Source organism: Lissotriton helveticus, chromosome 3_1 (assembly GCF_964261635.1).
Source record: "Lissotriton helveticus chromosome 3_1, aLisHel1.1, whole genome shotgun sequence".
NCBI lineage: Eukaryota > Metazoa > Chordata > Amphibia > Caudata > Salamandridae > Lissotriton > Lissotriton helveticus.
The window spans coordinates 6,588,907-6,607,929 of record NC_136061.1 but is presented as its reverse complement, the minus strand read 5'-3'; the positions used below and the strand labels follow the sequence as shown (position 1 = coordinate 6,607,929).

General features: G+C 46.1%; 1 protein-coding gene across 1 annotated transcript in view; it reads right to left on the bottom strand.

Annotated features, from left to right (window-relative positions):
- The window catches only part of LOC144824371 (fish-egg lectin-like), a 62,191-nt gene that overhangs the window by 18,450 nt on the left and 24,718 nt on the right, over positions 1-19,023 (bottom strand). The window contains exon 3 of the mRNA XM_078683482.1: positions 1,631-1,970. Coding sequence (XP_078539608.1) covers positions 1,631-1,970 — 340 coding nt within the window. The remainder of the gene's footprint in view (positions 1-1,630; positions 1,971-19,023) is intronic.

The window sequence follows — 19,023 nt, the reverse complement described above, 5'->3', positions numbered from 1 at the left end:
GTTCTGCATTCATTATTATTTTACAAAATTTTATGCAAGGTGTTTTTACAGCTATTCTTATAAGTCTGTATTGCTTCCAATGCTAATTCAGTAATCCAATAGTCCGTATTACGTTTTATGCTTCATACAGTATTTCGAATATGTGTTACTTTCAATGCTTTTTACACTAATTCATATAAGTCTGTTATATGTTTATGCTTCATACAACAATTCAGGTATGCCTATGTTTCGTTATATGCTTTATACAGTGCTTCAAGCCGGTTTTACTTTCAATGCTTGGTACAGCAATTCGAATGAATCTGTATTACTTTCAATGCTTGATACAGCAGTTAGTCTGTATTACTTTTATGATTTAATTGATTGTTGTTATTTACATATTACGAATTTAGTGCTGCAAATTTTAGCTTCGTGTTTGATGCTTCTTATTTTGCTGATACTTTAAGTTTAGAGGTTATTTTCTTCGTAGGGTTATTCAGAGCTGGTCTCTATACTAATTCAGTGTGGGGTGTGCGCACGCCCTTCCTACTGTTTTTACCCTACGTAATCCTATTACTTAGCTTCAGCAGTGCCTTCTTTACAATTATTCTATACATACATTGGTACTATTGCATTTTACAATTTTAATGTTCCCAAAGGAAGGGGATGTGTTTAGCTATATTTGCTTAGTCTAATTTATTCTGGTTTTAATTTTGTATATACATATGTATTGCTAGTACTATCAGTTGTTTCCTCTCGTATTGCTATGTATTATATTATTGTGTTTATTTCCGTTGAAGAAAAGGGGATATGTTGTGCCTTATGTTATCTCCTTGCTTGCTGCTCAGCCAGTATGTATGTAATGTCTGTATGGAATGTTGAGTGTTGGATGACAGAGTGAATAGAATGTTAGTGTGCCTGGTGTGGATGTGGAATGACAGTTGATGAGAGAGGGCTGAGCAGTGAACATCCTGTTCCTGGTGGGGTTTTTCCTGATTTAATCCTGTTCATCTTACTTCGAATAAAGAGCTTCAAGAATCTACCTGACCATTCATCATTTTATTCACTACACCTACCTTCTCTGTATGTCTATAGACAGGGATGAGCGCCCTCTGAGAGGGAACTTAGGGAAAAATAATTCAATGTACCTCCTGTGGATGTGTAAAGTATCGGAATTATGCATAGACCCACGTTCTCAGAGTGGAACCAGGGTAAAATACTTCAGTGTACCTCCTGTGTATATCTATACTACTACAAGGGAACACCTATCCACCTGTGTAGAAGAGCGTCTGAGTTAAATAATATAGCCTACTTCCTCTATATGTCCATTGTAGACAGGGGTGCACATAACCGCGCTCTCAGAGGGGAGTCAGGGTAAAATACTTCACTATACCTCCAGGGTATAGCTACCTTGTGCAGGGGAGCACAGAACTCTGGGCCTGGCCTCTGATCAGTCTTTGCACCAGCTTCCTGCAGATAGTGCATGGAAAAGGATACTGTGTCACCTCTTCTGCAACACAGTCAAGAGATGAATAGATGTGGCTGTTACTCCATACCTGCAATTTTTACTTACTTATCCAGGTAGTCTGCTTGTACAAGTTAATGGTAGTACTATTGGTTATATCATAGATGTCTACTTTAAGACTGACTTTACCTGCGATACAGGGCCCCCGCGTTGTTCACCCCATACACAGAACCTCTGCTGCCAACCTCAATCATGTTGAGGTTTCCATCAATGGGTTGCCACTTGGTGCCTTCACAAGTGCCTCGCTCAGTGCCAATCCTGTAGGAGATGCTGTTGGCGTCATCCACGCCCCAGCAGCCTTTAAGACCACAGCTGTAGTACTTCAATTTGCCTTCAATCTTGGTCCAGGGCAGTACTGTTTGGGACTTTGCAAACAACGTCTCATTGTGACCCAGGCAAAACACTTCATTTGTGAGACTGACACCAGCTAGAAACCCATCTCCACCGGCATCAATCTTCTTAAAGTGCTCTGAAAAGGAGTGAAGAAGAAAGCGTGTGAGTTCAAACTGAAGGCTGGTGGATGCACCTCATGCAATCCTTCACGGAACATCTTCCCAAAGCAGAGAATAATTCACCATTGTGGTCAGGAAGACAGGATATCCAAATTCCAGGGAGGGTCGCTGTAAGTCCCCCCACCAGCCACATGTTGCATAGATTCCCATTGAATATCACAATTTCAAAGTCAAGAATATTGACCTGCACATATACCAACTCATAGCTAACACCACCAGCATATTGTCAAGATAGGCATATAAAGGGAAGTATAGGTTTACTATCCTTAACTTCATATTTACTTACTCCGAAGATGTCTTGGTATTTGATGTTGTGGAGAAGATAGAAGTACAAGTCAGTCGTTTGACAGGCACTATGTGAGTCAAGCTCTTCATTTTATGAGAGCCACCATTGAATCAAAGGTATCTGGCTTCCAACTGCATATTCTTGTAGTTACTTTGCATCATCGTAAATCATATTGTAGAAAACGTTGGTACATCACAGTGCAACAACATTTCTGAAATGTTTAAAAATTGGGCATGCCATTGGAGGGGAAACAGGAGCACTAACATGCTACAATGAGAGCCTTACTCGATTTAAATTAAGATGGAAGCCGCCTGTCATTCATTCCGGGCTCCCACGCCTGCGCACATACTCTCCCCACAAGCTCCGCAGAACACAGCTCAGCTGTCATGTATTAGAATATTCTTAGCTGTTCTTGTCCTGTTTAAGGTGAACGTTCCTAACTCGGAAGTAAATGGCAAAATGTACCACATCCCTCTGCTTCAAGTAAATTGTATTTTATTGATTCTAATGCTTTGGGAGGTGATTTAAAACAAGGGAGGAGGAGTTAGCCTAACGGCTAGGAAGATCAACCTCAAATCTGGGAAGCTGGGTCCGAGTCTCAGCAATGACGCTGAACATCCTGGGATTCTGGACACATCACTTAATCTCCCTATGCCTAACAAAATGAATGGAGGCCGGCCAAAGGGAACAAAATCAGGTAAACGCAGATGCTGGCCACTGAGGAACATAAGGACAGAAACCAAAGAGGAGGACTATCACCGTGAAGTGGAGACCGTTGACACTTATAAGATAAAAGTGATACAGGCAGCGCCAGCTAACGAACCACTGTAGGGCGCTTATAGCTCGGAAGAAGAACCTTTGTTGGACGCGGCTGCACGAAACGAGATCTTGCTTATGAATGGACTGGGACATGGACATCCGATTTCATGACCTTGATCGAAGGGTTTGGGCCCCCGCAGGTAGGATCTAACAGATGGGGGGCAACACTGACCAGATAATTTGGGAAGGGGGGATTACTTCTGAGCACGGATGATGTGGTTTTTTGGGGAATCTAAGCGCTCTGCTCAGTTGGGGGGGTGGGCAGTTTCGGAACCGCCGGGCAGGGAGGCAGGGTGGGGGGTAGGGGTTAAGAGTTTCAGGGGACTTGATTGGAAATGTTTTGTTTTCCTTGTTAACGTATCTCCCCGAAGAAAGTTGTTAATAACTGTACAATGTAATCACGCACATGGCATACACTTCAGCTCTGACACTACAAGCAGCACCATAAGTTCAGTGATAACATACCATACACAATATGTCACAACATGAAGTTCAGGACGCCAGCTCTAAGTCACCACGATCATTAAGTCCGTTATATCGTAGAACGTAAATGGACTAGGGCACAAGATCAAAAGGGGGTTGGTTCTTCAAAATCTAAAGCGGAAGGGCCCCACGGTTGCCTTACTCCAAGAGACCCACTTAATGGGAGCGGCTTGCAAAGCACTAGACCATTGGGGTTCAAAATGGTTGCCCACGCGGAGTACACACAGGATCCTGGGGGGTCGGTATCGTGGTACATAAACGTTCTCCATTGGTGGTAAAGAGGACTTGGACTGACGACCAGGGCCGATTTGCCACATTGTCCTGCCAATGGGAGGGACGGATGTACAACATGGTCTCAGTGTATGTCCACCCGACGCTTCACCAGACGGCCTTTCAGGACCTCGTGAGACTCCTACTGGACTTTCCTGAGGGAGAACTGATCATAGGTGGGGATTTTAACACAGTAATAGACGCTACTAAGGACCGCAAACCACCCGGAGACGCAAATAGGTCCAATCAGCCCTGAGGGAATTCATAGATGCAATGGGACTGACTGACAACTAGAGAGTTAAACACCCGACAGAACACCAGTACACCTTTCACTCTGGGGTACACAACAATCTCTCCCGAATAGATTATATACTTACTCTAGCGATAACCCCGGAGCGGGTGAGTGAAGTAGAACACTTATTTATTTTATTTGTGTATTTTATAAAGCGCGCAGCGGCCCCAACGGGGCATCCAGGCGCTAAAAAAGGCTCTGACGACAGGGGGGCTCAGGAGGGAAAACCTAACTAGGAGGAAAAGAGGAGGGTTTTCAGGGGTTTACGAAATACAGGTTCTGCTTGGCAGGAGCGAAGGGCTAGCGGAAGCTGGTTCCAGTACTGAGGGGCACAGACCGCAAAGGTTTTTCCACCTGCACGGGAACGTTTCCAAGAGTAGTAGGGAGTTGGAGCGTAGTGACCTGGATTTGACGTATGGACGTAAGATGGTTTTCAAATGGGCCGACCCAGTGCCTTTAGATGCACGGAAGGCCAGCGTCATTGCCTTGAAGACGCATCTTTTTGCAATGGGTAGCCAATGAAGTTTACGGAGATGTGGAGAGATATGGTGTCTGGCGGGGATTCTCTCCACCAGCCGAGCCGCAGCATTTTGGACCGTCTGTAGTTTGTGACACAGGCCGGCTGTAATACCACGGTAGAGGGAATTGGCATAATCAAGATGGGAAATGATTAATGCCTGGATCACAGTCTTACGGCAGTCCTCCGGCAGATAGTTAATGAGCCGTTTGATTGTTCTAATTTTGGCGAAGCAAGAGGCTGCTACTGTTTGTACCTGGGTGTTGAAACTGAGATGGTTGTCCCAGCGTACTACTAGGTTTCTCACCGATTCTTTGGGCGTGGGGGCTTGGCACAGGTCTATGGGCCACCACAGACTGGAGTCAAGGGGAGATGGAGATTTAAAAAACAGGATCTCCGTTTTGCCTGCGTTGAGACGGAGGGAATTGGCGTCCATCCAGTTAGAAATGTCTCTAATGCAGGATTTCAATGGCTCGAAGGCAGAGGCAGAAGGGGTGTCAAACGTAAAAAGTAGCTGAATGTCGTCAGCATAGGATATGGACTTAATCCCAGTCTGAGCAATCAGCTTAGCCAAGGGGGTAAAATAAACATTAAACAAAAGCGGACTAAGGGAAGAACCCTGTGGGACTCCCCATCTGAGCGGTCTGGCGGTGGAAGTGAAGGGAGGGGTGAAAACTTGCTGTGTGCGGTCGGACAGGTAGGAAGACAGCCACTTCAGGACAGAGCCACCCAGCCCTAAATCCTCCAACCTTCTCAGCAAGATCTTGTGGGAGACGGTGTCAAATGCTGCTGAAAGATCCAGCAGCACTAACACCGCCCTCGACCCTCGGTCAAGCGTCCACCTCACAGAGTCGGCCATTTCGATAAGGGCCGACTCCGTGCTGTGGCCCGACCTAAAACCGTGCTGGTAGTCATGGAGAAGCCCATTGGACTCGATGAAAGTCGCCAGTTGAGAGTGAACCAGTTTTTCCAAGATCTTAGCTGGGGCAGGCAGAAGGGAAATGGGCCTGTAGTTGCTGGGAAGGTCAGGGTCAAGGCTGGGCTTCTTCAAAATGGGGACTAAGGAGGCATGTTTCCATTTGGAAAGGAAACTTCCTGTTCTGAGGTAATCATTCCAGATGAGATTAAGATAGGGGTTAAGTAAGGGTGCCAATTTTTTGTATTCCTTGGCAGGCCAGGGATCGTTAGGGGAACCTGATTTGCATTTAAACAACTCTGTCATAGAATCGGCTTCCGATATTACTGCGAATTCGCACAGGGAGGATGGTGGCGGTATGGGAGGGATGGATCGCTCGTCACCTCCCTCTCTGTTAGGGGGGGGAAGGATGAGTGAATGATCTCAATTTTGTCCTCAAAAAATTGGGAGAGTTTGTTACATAGCGTCTGTGAGGCAGGTTGGGATCGGATCAACGAAGTAGGATCTGTGAAGGATCTTACAATGTTGAAGATCTCCCTGGCGCCATTAGTAGCAAGTTTAATTCTGGAGGCCAGAAAGTCCCGTTTGTGCTTCTCTATCATTCTCCGATATTCTTTAAGGGCAGCTTTATTGGAGGTTTTGCTGTCCAGAGAATAATTCTGTCTCCAGTGGCGCTCAAGAGATTTACAGGAAGCCTTTTTCTGCCGAAGTTCGTCGGAATACCAGGGGGCTGATGGTACCGCCCTGTAAGTTTTGATGTGTTTAATGGGGGCCAGGACATCTAAGGCCTGACCAATCCAGGTGTCCAGATAGTTGATAGCTAGGTCAGGGTCGGACGACGGACATGGTTGGGTATTATTGAGGTGTTTCTGGAGCGCATCCAGGGTGATGCGGCTCCAGTTTCTGCCTGAGGTTTTAGGGTTGATAGTGGGTCTGATGGAGCAGGGGATATCAATCTCAAATGGGATAAAGAAGTGATCCGACCAAGTTACCGGCACAGGAGGTGCCACTCGGATGGAGGGGAGATTGGAACAAATTAGGTCAAGAATGCGACCCGCTTTGTGTGTAGGAAGGGTTATTAGTTGGGCTAGATCGCAGGCCGCAAGCGTGGAAATAAAATGACTGCTATGCGGGCAGGATTCGTTGTCAACGTGGAGATTGAAATCTCCTAAAGCAGTAAAGTTGGCGTACCGAGTGCTAAACTGGATAATATAGTCCATCAAGGCCGGTAAGTATGATAGATTGGAATGAGGGGGACGATAGATGAGTATTCCTGAGCAGGAGGAGGTCGGAGAAGTTTGGATGCTAAAAGGCAGACCTTCTATACAGTCGATTTGGTCGAATGGGGGGAAGGTAGCTGTTCAAGTAGATTTATAGATTAGAGCAACGCCACCTCCTGATTTACCGGTGGGTCTATTAGCGCAGCTGATACTGTAGCCCTCTGGTAAGGCAAGGGAAATGGCGGGGTTTGTAGTGTCGTTCAGCCACGTTTCCGTTAGGAAAAGCAGATCCCAGTTGTTGTCTCGGAGGGACTGCCAGATGTCAAAGGCATGTTTGGTCAGCGACCTGCAATTAATAAGCACCGATCTGAGGGTTAAGGAGGGGTAAGCCTCAGGAGTAGAAGTCGGGATAGGAACGAAGTTTGGGCGGGTTGTAGGAGCTGAGGGTAAGAAGGAGAAGTGACACACTGTGCAGATATAATGACAGGCCTGGGTGTCCAGGAGAGAGCAAAGGTGGGCCGCGCATGGGGGAGGTCTTAAAGACAGCAGGTCGCTCCGAGTGTATGCTGCGGTGTTGTGGCTAGTAGATCGGACAGGGGGACTGGCCCCGGTCACGTCCTGATCGCGGACGAGCGCAGACGAGCTTGCCTTATGCGCGCCTTTGGCGCGCAAACGTCGCGCCCGCTGCGCTCGTCCGCTGCGCTTCCGGTCCAGGCACATTTTTATTGTGGGAGGGCGAAGGGGGGGGCGTGGCCTCTGGGTGGGCGTGTCCCGGTCAAGGCGTGGGGAATGGGGCTGGAAAGATCGACGATTTCGCCCTTCCAAGTGCTCGTTTTTGCACTAAAACGGGGTGCCAGCAGCAGCAGTGGTGAAATAAAGTGAGTGCAAGATCAATTTAAAATTGCAAGTATAACAGTTTTAAAAACACAAGAAATACGATTTAGCTTGTGGCTCCCGGCTGTGCCTCAGGAGATGGTCAGAATCTAATCAGCGCGCTGTCAGGTGCTCCTACTCTTCGCAGGGGCAGTAGTGACGAATGTCCCAATGACCCCTCCACCGGTACCCTCGCTTCTAAGAGCAAGACCACCAGCAGGGGGGGAAAGGGGAAGTGGACAGAGAAGAGAAAACCTTGACTCCAACTGTCACCTGCACCTTCTAGGGGCTACGTTTTGACTTCCTGCCGTCTTCCTATGGAGGTGCCTAATACACAGAATAGGGAAAGAAAGAGAATATACCACAAACCTTCTTATTCTAATGGTCTTTCTTAAAGGTAAAGCAAAACTTGTCCTACCAGTTCTAGTCAAGGTATTTTCCCCTCTTCTATTAATGTTGTTAAGTATCAGGCAGGGCTTCTAGCTGTGAAGGAATACATAAACATTAGTCTCTATTCTCACTGTAGAACTCCCTTCTAACTCCCTCTAGGTTAATTAATACCTGTGAAGCCTGCTGCGAGATGGGGTCTTGGGGATTCTGTTTTTGAGAGGTTTGAATTCCTTGGTGCAATTCGTAGAACAATTCTCTCAGCTTTTCCACAGTTGCGCGCAAAAAGGGACCAGGAAGGAAGGTAGGGGTAGGTAAAGATAGGGAAAGCGCAAAGGGAAATGTCCGGAGGGGAAACTACGTCGAATAGTTCAACACTGTAGCTCCTGCACGTTGTAACAATTAATTACATTTTGTATTCTGCCTTACTTGACTTTACGATAATTCTCTCCAGATAGAAGCCTTTTATTCTCTGTGGTAGAACTTCACTGGATACTGGAATCTGTAGGACTGGACTGGACTGAATGGACTTCAGTTCATAGAACAGACGAGAACAATGTAGCTCTATGACTCCTCTTCAAGCTGACACCTCTCAGGAAAAAACGAGAGCGCTCAGCAGGAAACTAAATTCTCACAGAATCCTAGACACTAAGATACTCAGACGTGTCTTCAAAACACTCTGACGTTCCTAACTCCGACAACCCCCGTCATGAATTTCTGACGCGGAGCGGCGGCAAGGAACAGCTGCTTGCATGAAAATCTGCGTTGAAGTGCGCAGTTTGAAGCGCGCGACTTCCCGATAACCACTAGAGGGCGCACCACCCAGCTAAACCCTGAGGGAACCTAACGCGGCCATCTTAGGAAGAGCGAACTAAATACAATCATTTCAGTAATGTCTGTAATCAATCAGAATTCCCTACTATTGTCGAAGCCTCCCTGTAGAACAGGGAAACCAGACATTAGCTCGGGTAAAACGGGACATTGGCAGTGAATTGAATGAACGTCTAGGGACGCTAACTGTGGAGACTCGATGAATCCTGACAGTACCCCCTCTCAAGGACCAATTCATCGGTCTTGGTTTGAGTGGAAATCTGGAATGAAAACGTTTTAGCAGTTGAGGGGCATGGATATTAGCAACTGGTTCCCAAGACCTTTCCTCTGGACCATAACCCTTCCAATCCACTAAATACCGTAATTTCCCTTTCTGATACTTGGAGTCTAAAATGTCTTTTACCTCATATTCAGTATGTCCTTGAATGTTGAGTGGGTCTGGTGGCTTACTTAACCGCATGGGTGATTTGATCTTTTTCAGTAAGGACACATGAAAAACTGGATGAATTCCTATTTTAGCTGGCAGTTTCAATCGTACTGTAACTGGTCCTAACACCTTGTCTACTTGATAAGGACCCACAAATCTCGGTTGGAACTTCCTATTACCCTTCAAATGGAGGTTCTTAGTGGACAACCACACCTGATCTCCCACCTGATATTGTGGGGCCACTTGCCTATGTGTATCTGCAAATCTTTTGTAGGAGGATTTAGCTTTAACCAGATTTTGCTCTGCAGATTTATGTAAGGAGTTCAGGTCTGTGAGTAAACTCTTGGCTGCAGGAACCCCTAACTCCACTTGTGTAACCAAGAAGTTTGGATGCCGACCGAAGTTTAAATAAAACAGAGAGTACTCTGTAGAAGCACTCTTCGCATTATTGCAAGCAAACTCGGCCATCCACAATTTATCTGACCATTCTCCACCTTGATCTATCAAAAACAGTCTCAGGTATTGCTCTAATTCCTGATTTGTTCTTTCAGTCTGCCCATCTGACTCGGGGTGGTAGCTAGTGGACAACCTACTCTCAACTCCTAACCCTTTCAGATACGCCCGCCAGAAGTGAGAAATAAATTGAGGGCCCGATCTGAAACCACAACCTTGGGGACCCCATGAATTTTCACAATATTTTCACTGAAGGCGCGAGCTAGCTCAGTTGCTGTTGGAGTTCCTGACATCGGAATGAAATGACTCATCTTTGTGAAGGTATCTACTATCACCAATATTGTATCGAAACCCCTACTTAATGGCAGATCTACTATGAGGTCCAAAGAAATAGTATGCCAAGGATAAGTTGGGGTGGGCAGGGGCTGCAATAATCCCTGTGGAGCCTGTCTACTGGATTTACTTCGAGCACATGCCTCACAAGACTGTACATATCTTTTGATATGAGTAGACATCCCAGGCCACCAAAAATAGCGCTGCACCAACTCCTGAGTCTTTGCAATTCCTTTGTGACCTGCCAGCGGATGATCATGGCAGCTCTGTAACGCCTTTTCCTGTAAGATGGTCGTGGGAAGATATAAAGCCTCTTTGAAATAGGGTAACTGCTGCCGACAATGTCTTTCTTCTCCCTGTTGGACCCACTGCTGGATTTCCTCCGTAGATAAGCTCTTACGAACTTCTTCCTGGAAGTTGTCTAAAGAAAGAGTACACACAATCTTGGCTTCTGGAATGATTGGTCTCGCTTCCACTGTATGTTCAGATTCTTCAGTATTCAATCGGGACAATGCATCCGCTTTCCCATTCTTAGGACCTGGCCGATAGGTAATCACGAAATCAAAGTCTGCAAAATAAAGCGACCAACGAAGCTGTCGTGGTGTTAAGGTCTTGGCAGTTTTTAGGAACTGTAAATTCTTGTGATCCGAAAAAACAGTAACTGTATGCCGTGCTCCAAGTAAATAATGTCTCCAATCCTCAAAGGCATCTTTCACTGCAAGTAACTCCTTCTCTGTGATGGTGTAATTCAGCTCAGCGGAATTCAGTTTTCTTGAACGGTAAGCAACCAGGTGAAGTTGGCCAGTGGTTGCGTGACGCTGAGAAAGAACTCCCCCAATCGCTTGATCCGAAGCATCGGCTTCCAAGTAAAAAGGTTCAGTAGGATCAGCGTGCAAGAGAATGGGGGCCGAGACAAATTTCTTCTTCAAAGTTAAAAAGGCTGCATTGGTCTCGGTATTCCACTCGAATTTAACTCCTTTTCTTAGAAGACCCGTGATGGGGGCAATCAACTGGGAGAATCCTTGAATAAATCGTCGGTAAAAATTGGCAAAGCCCAAGAACCTTTGAATCTCTTTAACATTTTTTGGTGCTGGCCAATCCTCCACCGCTTTCACCTTTCCTGGATCCATCGTAACCCCTTGAGGAGAGATAACAAATCCGAGAAACTCCACCTTGGAAGCATGAAACACACATTTTTCCAATTTGACAAACAGATGATTAGCCTGCAAACGCTCCAAGACCATCCGAACATGCTGAGAGTGTTCCTGAGTGCTCTGGGAATAAATTAAAATATCATCCAGATAAATGATTGCAATCTTATCAATCAGATCACTCATGATGTCATTGATGAAATGCTGGAACACTGCGGGTGCATTGCATAGACCGAATGGCATAACACAGTATTCGAAAAGACCAAACTTGGTTCGAAAAGCAGTCTTCCATTCATGGCCTTCCTTCATACGGACCAAATGATAAGCTCCCCGCAAATCAAGTTCAGTGAAAATTTGAGCTTCTTTTATTTGGTCTAACAAGATGGAAATCAGTGGTAACGGGTATCTATTCTTGATGGTGATCTGATTCAGAGCACGATAATCAATACAAGTTCTCAAGCTTCCTTCTTGCTTCTTCGGAATGAAGAACAGCGGCGAGGATACCGGGGACTGGGAAGGCCTTATAAAGCCATTGGCTAAATATCGATCCAAATATTCTTTAAGGTGTTCATTTTCCGCTTCCGTAAGAGCATAGATCCGGCTACAAGGGAGAACTGCTCCTGGTTCCAGATCAATGGTGCAATCATAAGCCCGGTGAGGAGGCAGCTGATCTGTTCCTGTTCACTAAATACAGTTTCCAGATCCCGATACTCCAAAGGAATTTCTTCAGTAGTAACCGCTCCAATTGATTGACCTCCAAAAGACAACATCCTAGATTGTGTGGGTTCTTCCACCAGTGTTTTTGGACCATAGCAGTGAGATAAACAAAATTGTGATTGCAGACTGACTGTTCGATTTTCCCAGTCTATGGTTGGGTTATGAAGAGCTAACCAAGGCAATCCCAAGATCAGTTGAAACTGTGGGGCGTCTATTAAATTAAATCTTAACACCTCACAATGACCATCCGCTTGAGTTATCTCCAATTCTTCGGTATGACTGGTGATAGGTCCAGAGGTCAGGTTGGTACCATCAACTGCGCGTACAGGCTCCGGTCGATCCTTCCTAATAGCATGAATTCCCATCTGACGAGCATATCGTATATCACAGAAGTTTCCTGTGGCCCCTGAATCCAGCATGATGGCCACTCCCAAGATCTGATGTTCACGAAATTGTAACGTTACATGAATAATCACATGAGGCGTCATAGTTTGGAGAGTATTTAAGATCTGGTGAGGTTCTGGAGTCATCTTGTCTTCTTTCACCACCAGAGCGACTCCGCCTACTGATGGTTCATTTCGTTTCCCTTAAACGGAGTCTTGGGTCTCTTGATGCATTCCTTAACAAAATGGCCTGAAGCTCCACAATATAAACATAACTTTTTCAACCTCCTTTGTTCCTTTTCTTCTTTACTCAGAGGACCTCGAACTGTTCCTATTTGCATTGGCTCCGATTCATTACTTCCCCCAGATCCTTTCTCAGTCCTCGCTCTGTCAAAACGAGGGACATTTAACTTCCAGTCCTTCTTCTTTTCACTTTTCTTTCTGAATTGCGAAAATCCAACTCCAATACCAAATCCACAAGAGCTGACAATTCTGTGGGTCGATTTGGAACTTGGGCTAATGTATCCTTGATTTCATCCCTTAAACCACGGTAAAATAAAGCGGCTCTTTTTTCCTCTGGCCAATTGGTCTCCAGAATTAATTTGTTAAACTGTGTAAGGTAAGTAATTAAATCTTTAGACCCTTGCCGCAATTCCAACAACTCATTATCGGTGGCCTGAGATATCCTTCTCCGATCAAAAATCCTGAGAAACTCAGCTTTACATTTAGTGAAATCACAAAGCAAGGGGTCATCTTCACTAACCAAGGGCATAGCCCAATTGGCGGCATCCCCACTTAAGTATGATAAAATAAACGCTACTCTAGATTGGGCATCAGGGAACAAGGTAGGACGGCACATAAAATGGAGGGAACACTGCGTCAAAAAATATTGTGCCTTCTGAGGATCCCCTGAAAATCTTTCGGGAGCGGCTAAGGGAATCAATGGGGATACCGAATGGATTACCTGTGCAACTGCCTTCGCATCTGTGCTCAACCCACTAGTACTAGGAACTGAGGGACTCTGTACTGGATTCCCCATGGCTAACCCATCCACCTTTTGTGCTAATAATCTTGTCTCTTGACGGGAGGCCACTAACTCTAATTTTAAACTCTGATTTTCCTCACGGACTGCTCCTAAGTCTCTCTGAATTCCTACCAAAATCTCCCCTAAATCCTTTAAATTCATTCCTTCAGACATACTGCCCGGGCGAAGGAAGTACGTGGGCACTTCAATCTGTCAGGTGCTCCAACTCTTCGCAGGGGCAGTAGTGACGAATGTCCCAATGACCCCTCCACCGGTACCCTCGCTTCTAAGAGCAAGACCACCAGCAGGGGGGGAAAGGGGAAGTGGACAGAGAAGAGAAAACCTTGACTCCAACTGTCACCTGCACCTTCTAGGGGCTACGTTTTGACTTCCTGCCGTCTTCCTATGGAGGTGCCTAATACACAGAATAGGGAAAGAAAGAGAATATACCACAAACCTTCTTATTCTAATGGTCTTTCTTAAAGGTAAAGCAAAACTTGTCCTACCAGTTCTAGTCAAGGTATTTTCCCCTCTTCTATTAATGTTGTTAAGTATCAGGCAGGGCTTCTAGCTGTGAAGGAATACATAAACATTAGTCTCTATTCTCACTGTAGAACTCCCTTCTAACTCCCTCTAGGTTAATTAATACCTGTGAAGCCTGCTGCGAGATGGGGTCTTGGGGATTCTGTTTTTGAGAGGTTTGAATTCCTTGGTGCAATTCGTAGAACAATTCTCTCAGCTTTTCCACAGTTGCGCGCAAAAAGGGACCAGGAAGGAAGGTAGGGGTAGGTAAAGATAGGGAAAGCGCAAAGGGAAATGTCCGGAGGGGAAACTACGTCGAATAGTTCAACACTGTAGCTCCTGCACGTTGTAACAATTAATTACATTTTGTATTCTGCCTTACTTGACTTTACGATAATTCTCTCCAGATAGAAGCCTTTTATTCTCTGTGGTAGAACTTCACTGGATACTGGAATCTGTAGGACTGGACTGGACTGAATGGACTTCAGTTCATAGAACAGACGAGAACGATGTAGCTCTATGACTCCTCTTCAAGCTGACACCTCTCAGGAAAAAACGAGAGCGCTCAGCAGGAAACTAAATTCTCACAGAATCCTAGACACTAAGATACTCAGACGTGTCTTCAAAACACTCTGACGTTCCTAACTCCGACAACCCCCGTCATGAATTTCTGACGCGGAGCGGCGGCAAGGAACAGCTGCTTGCATGAAAATCTGCGTTGAAGTGCGCAGTTTGAAGCGCGCGACTTCCCGATAACCACTAGAGGGCGCACCACCCAGCTAAACCCTGAGGGAACCTAACGCGGCCATCTTAGGAAGAGCGAACTAAATACAATCTTTTCAGTAATGTCTGTAATCAATCAGAATTCCCTACTATTGTCGAAGCCTCCCTGTAGAACAGGGAAACCAGACATTAGCTCGGGTAAAACGGGACATTGGCAGTGAATTGAATGAACGTCTAGGGACGCTAACTGTGGAGACTCGATGAATCCTGACACGCGCTAGTAATTCAGCGCGCCTTTATTGACATGGGTGGGGGGGGCGTGGCCTCTGGATGGGCGTGTCCCGGTCAAGGCGTGGGGAATGGCGCTGGAAAGCTCGGCGATTTCGCCCTTCCAAGCGCTCGTTTTTGCACTAAAACGGGGTGCCAGCCCCTTACCGAGAGGCATTTCAGACTACTCGCCTATACAATTTCTGTACACTGCACAGCTTCCTGGAAGGAAGAGTATTTACCCGCTCTACCCGGGATATCTGAAGAATCCTAAGATTGCCAAGGCCCTCGTGAAATCTACTGAACAGTATTTTACAGAGAACGCACAGTCAGTAGATTCACGGGGCATTTTATGGGAGGCGCACAAACAGTATTTAGGGGTCAAGCCATCTCGATCATTACCCGACACAAACAAGAACATAGGAAGAACCTAGATACCTTAGAGGAAGCAGTACAGAGGGCGGAGGTAGCACATGCCACAAATCCTACTGATACCACAGCGCAAACTCTGACACTAGTGTCCCAAGAATTTAGGGCTTATGCATGGGAAACTGCGAAAACCAGACACACTGATACCCTACATAGAATATATGAACTGGGTGACAAGACTGGGAAAATGCTAGCATGGTTGGAAAGAAGGGAGAAGGCTAATAGATGGATTGGCCAACTGATGTTAGGGGACGGCGCTACCACAACTGATCCCCAACTCATAGTGGAGGAGCTGGCAACATATTATGAAAAGGTTTATACGCCGCACGCCGCAGCCACAGTGGAGAAAAACATACAATTGCTACACGATATAACAATGCCTACACTACCACTAGAGGCTATGCATGATCTAGAAGCAGACTTCACGGCTGAGGAATTGGGGGTGGCGCTGACAGCGCTTCACACGGGGAAGGCAATGGACCTAATGGTCTACAGGTAGAACTATACAAAAAGTTGACAGGAAACATCACGCCCCATCTACTCAACATGTATAATGAATGCCTGGAGCAAGGGATGTTACTCAGAGACCAAAGATTAGCCACAATTGTGGCCATACACAAACCGGGTAACCCTACAATGTCGGCCTCTTCCTAACACCCGATATCCCTAATAAACGCAGAAGCCAAGATACTGGCTAAAGCGTTAGCACTCCGACTGCAGCCACATCTTAAGGTGGAGGTTCATCCAGACCAGTCTGGCTTCATGCCAGGATGGAACACCTCCCTTAATTATAGACGCCTACACGGCGTACTGGTCCGGACGCCAATGGTCCAAGAAGATGCGTCCGTCCTCTCATTAGACGCCACAATGGCGTTTGACCTCGAGAAATGGCCATTTCTGTTCGCAGTACTCCCAAATTTGGGGTTTGGTCCAAAGTTCTGCGAGTGGATAATATTAATATACACAGCACCCCTAGCACAAGTGGTAGCAAATGGACGTATATCGAGGGAGTTTATATTGGGGAGAGGGATGAGGCAGGGTTGCCCGCTGTTTGCGCTCCTCTTTGCCCGAGTACTGGAACCGCTTGCTGCATGGATAAGGCAGGATTCGTCGATCCGTGGGATAAAATGGGAGGCAGATTGAGAAGAACGGATCTTGCTTTACGCGGATGATGTACTAATATACTTAACATCCCCGGCAAGGTCCCTGGGGTTCTTGCTGGACATCTTTACAGCATATGGGGCAGTGTCAGTATACACTAACAACTGGACAAAATCACAGCTCTATGTGGTGCATGGTCCTACACCCAGGCTCCCTCGAGGTTGCGAGTTCCAAATTGCGACCAGAGTATTTAAATACTTAGGGATATATGTTACCCTGCAGGAAACTATTTTTATGGAAGAAAACCTGATGAGACCACTAGCGAGACTCCAAGCAGATGTCAAACACTGGAGATCCCTTCCGTTGACATTACTGGGAAGGGCCACACTATTCAAAAAGCAGACGCTACCTAGGTTCCTCTACTCACTCCAGAATACCCCATTTCCGGTCCCCCTCTCCTACTTTAAAGCAATTGAAGCCAAAGTTTCCACACTGTTGTGGGACGGAAAACTGGCCCGCATAGCACAACACAAATTAGTGCGTAGCTGGTACGATGGGGGAATCGCCTTATTAAATGTTAAACTATACTATTGGGCATGACAACTAATGGTGATAAATCAGTGGCTGCATGTCCTGCCGGATGAACCGGCATTCAGAATAGATAGGAGTCTCCTACACATAGACCATTTGATGAAGGCCCTTTATACCAACAAGAAACAAAACACACTCACAGGACAAACAGCACACACGATTAAAATATGGCACACTGCATAAAGGGCGCTCGGTTGGGAAGGAGTACTAACACTGGCCACCCCCCTCTGGGAGACTCGACGTTTGGGCACCCTGGCGAACACTAAGGGATTTAGACAATGGGACCTCATTGGTATTACTATAATAGGTGATCTCTGGGTGAAGGGGGAGATCCTTCCCTTTGCAAAACTGCGGGAAAAGTATGGGATGGCAGAGACAGAACTCTATTGGTAAATCCAAATTAGACATGCACTCCAGAGCGCTATCCCCCTAGGTACCCAATTAGCAGAATCTTCGCCCCTGAAAGACAGACTCCTCACGGACTACATGGACAAAAAGGCCACCTCACAGACCTATCGTAAGCTAGTTAATAATCAACCAGACCCCATTGTAGCATTAAAGGAAAAATGGCAAACAGACTTAGGAGACATGGAGGATTCAGACTAGATGGACGCACTAGCATCCGCCCGGGGGATCCCATCTCGGCTAAAACTCATACAACTCAAAGTGCTACACCGTATATTTTACCCGCGCACCACATTACACAAGCTTGGGCACACACCCGATCCACTCTGCCTCAGAGGATGTGGACATATTGGAACATTTTATCACATAATATGGGACTGTCCGGACATACAATCCTACTGGACACAGGTGATGAATGAGATTTCGGAGGTGGGGGGGGGGGAAGAAGTCCCGCGAGATCCCAGATGCTCTCTCCTAAATATTTGGCAACCTACTGATTTAAACTTGCCACTACAGAACTGGGCCACGCTTGGGACGATGATTGCTAAGCAAAATATAGCCAAGAACTGGAGCTCGGGGGTGTTACCTATACATCAGCAATGGGAAAGGGACATGGATGTCACCATGGTGGTTGAAAGGGCAGTTTACACTCACAGGGGGTGTCCCAAAAAATGGTCCAAAATATGGGAAAGTGGAATGAATCCCGGGGGAATATATGTGAGCCTCCACAACGGCCTCAACCCCTGAAGATAGCCCGTGAATAGAGGAAGGGTCGAGTAGACTGAGCTATGGATATGACTAGACAATGTTGGTATGAGAGGGATGCTGGGAGAATAGTGTCACCCGTTGTAATGTAATATTTCTGTGAGGAGATAGAATTGTTGTGTATGCAGTGTAATGTGCTACGTACAATTTAACTGCAGATGGAGATGTTCACTGTTTATTGATGATATAGATATGTATGAAAACGCACCAACAATAAAAAGTAAAAAAAATAAAAAACAATGATACAATATCTCTCCCAGTACCTCCGCTCTTGCCCAATTAATTTCCTGTTTGCAAAATTTAGAGAAATGGTCTACCTTGGGAAACATACCTGGGCCGGGACTTATGTGGAGAAGGGAGTGTCCTCTTGCTGATACTGAAAGGGGTGCAACCAAGAATGGTGGTTCGATCCCTGTTTAAATCTAAAGGAGAACCCATTATGGGGAATGCTTTGTAGGTACAGGCATTCCAGTGTTTTAACCAAACATTATATGCCCACGTGATAACACTACCACTGGACCACCAAGATGATTTTAGGGATGACATAACACCACCATGGGCGGAGGGAGGCAAGCAGAAATTGTTATTCACCCACTCCTGCTGCCGGAAGTACTGGAGGCTGTATAAAGTCTGGCGGGTGGCAGGTTCCTCAACTCTAACGGGTTAAGACACATGTATTAAAGGTTTGTCCTAAGTTAAAAAAAAGAATGCCAAGCCCAGTAGTATAAGTGCTGAAATAGAGGGAAAGATGGAAAACAAGAAGGCATAGTTGAACGACTTTCTTGAAACAATAACCAGGGAAAAGTGGGAAGCCAGCAGGCGTTT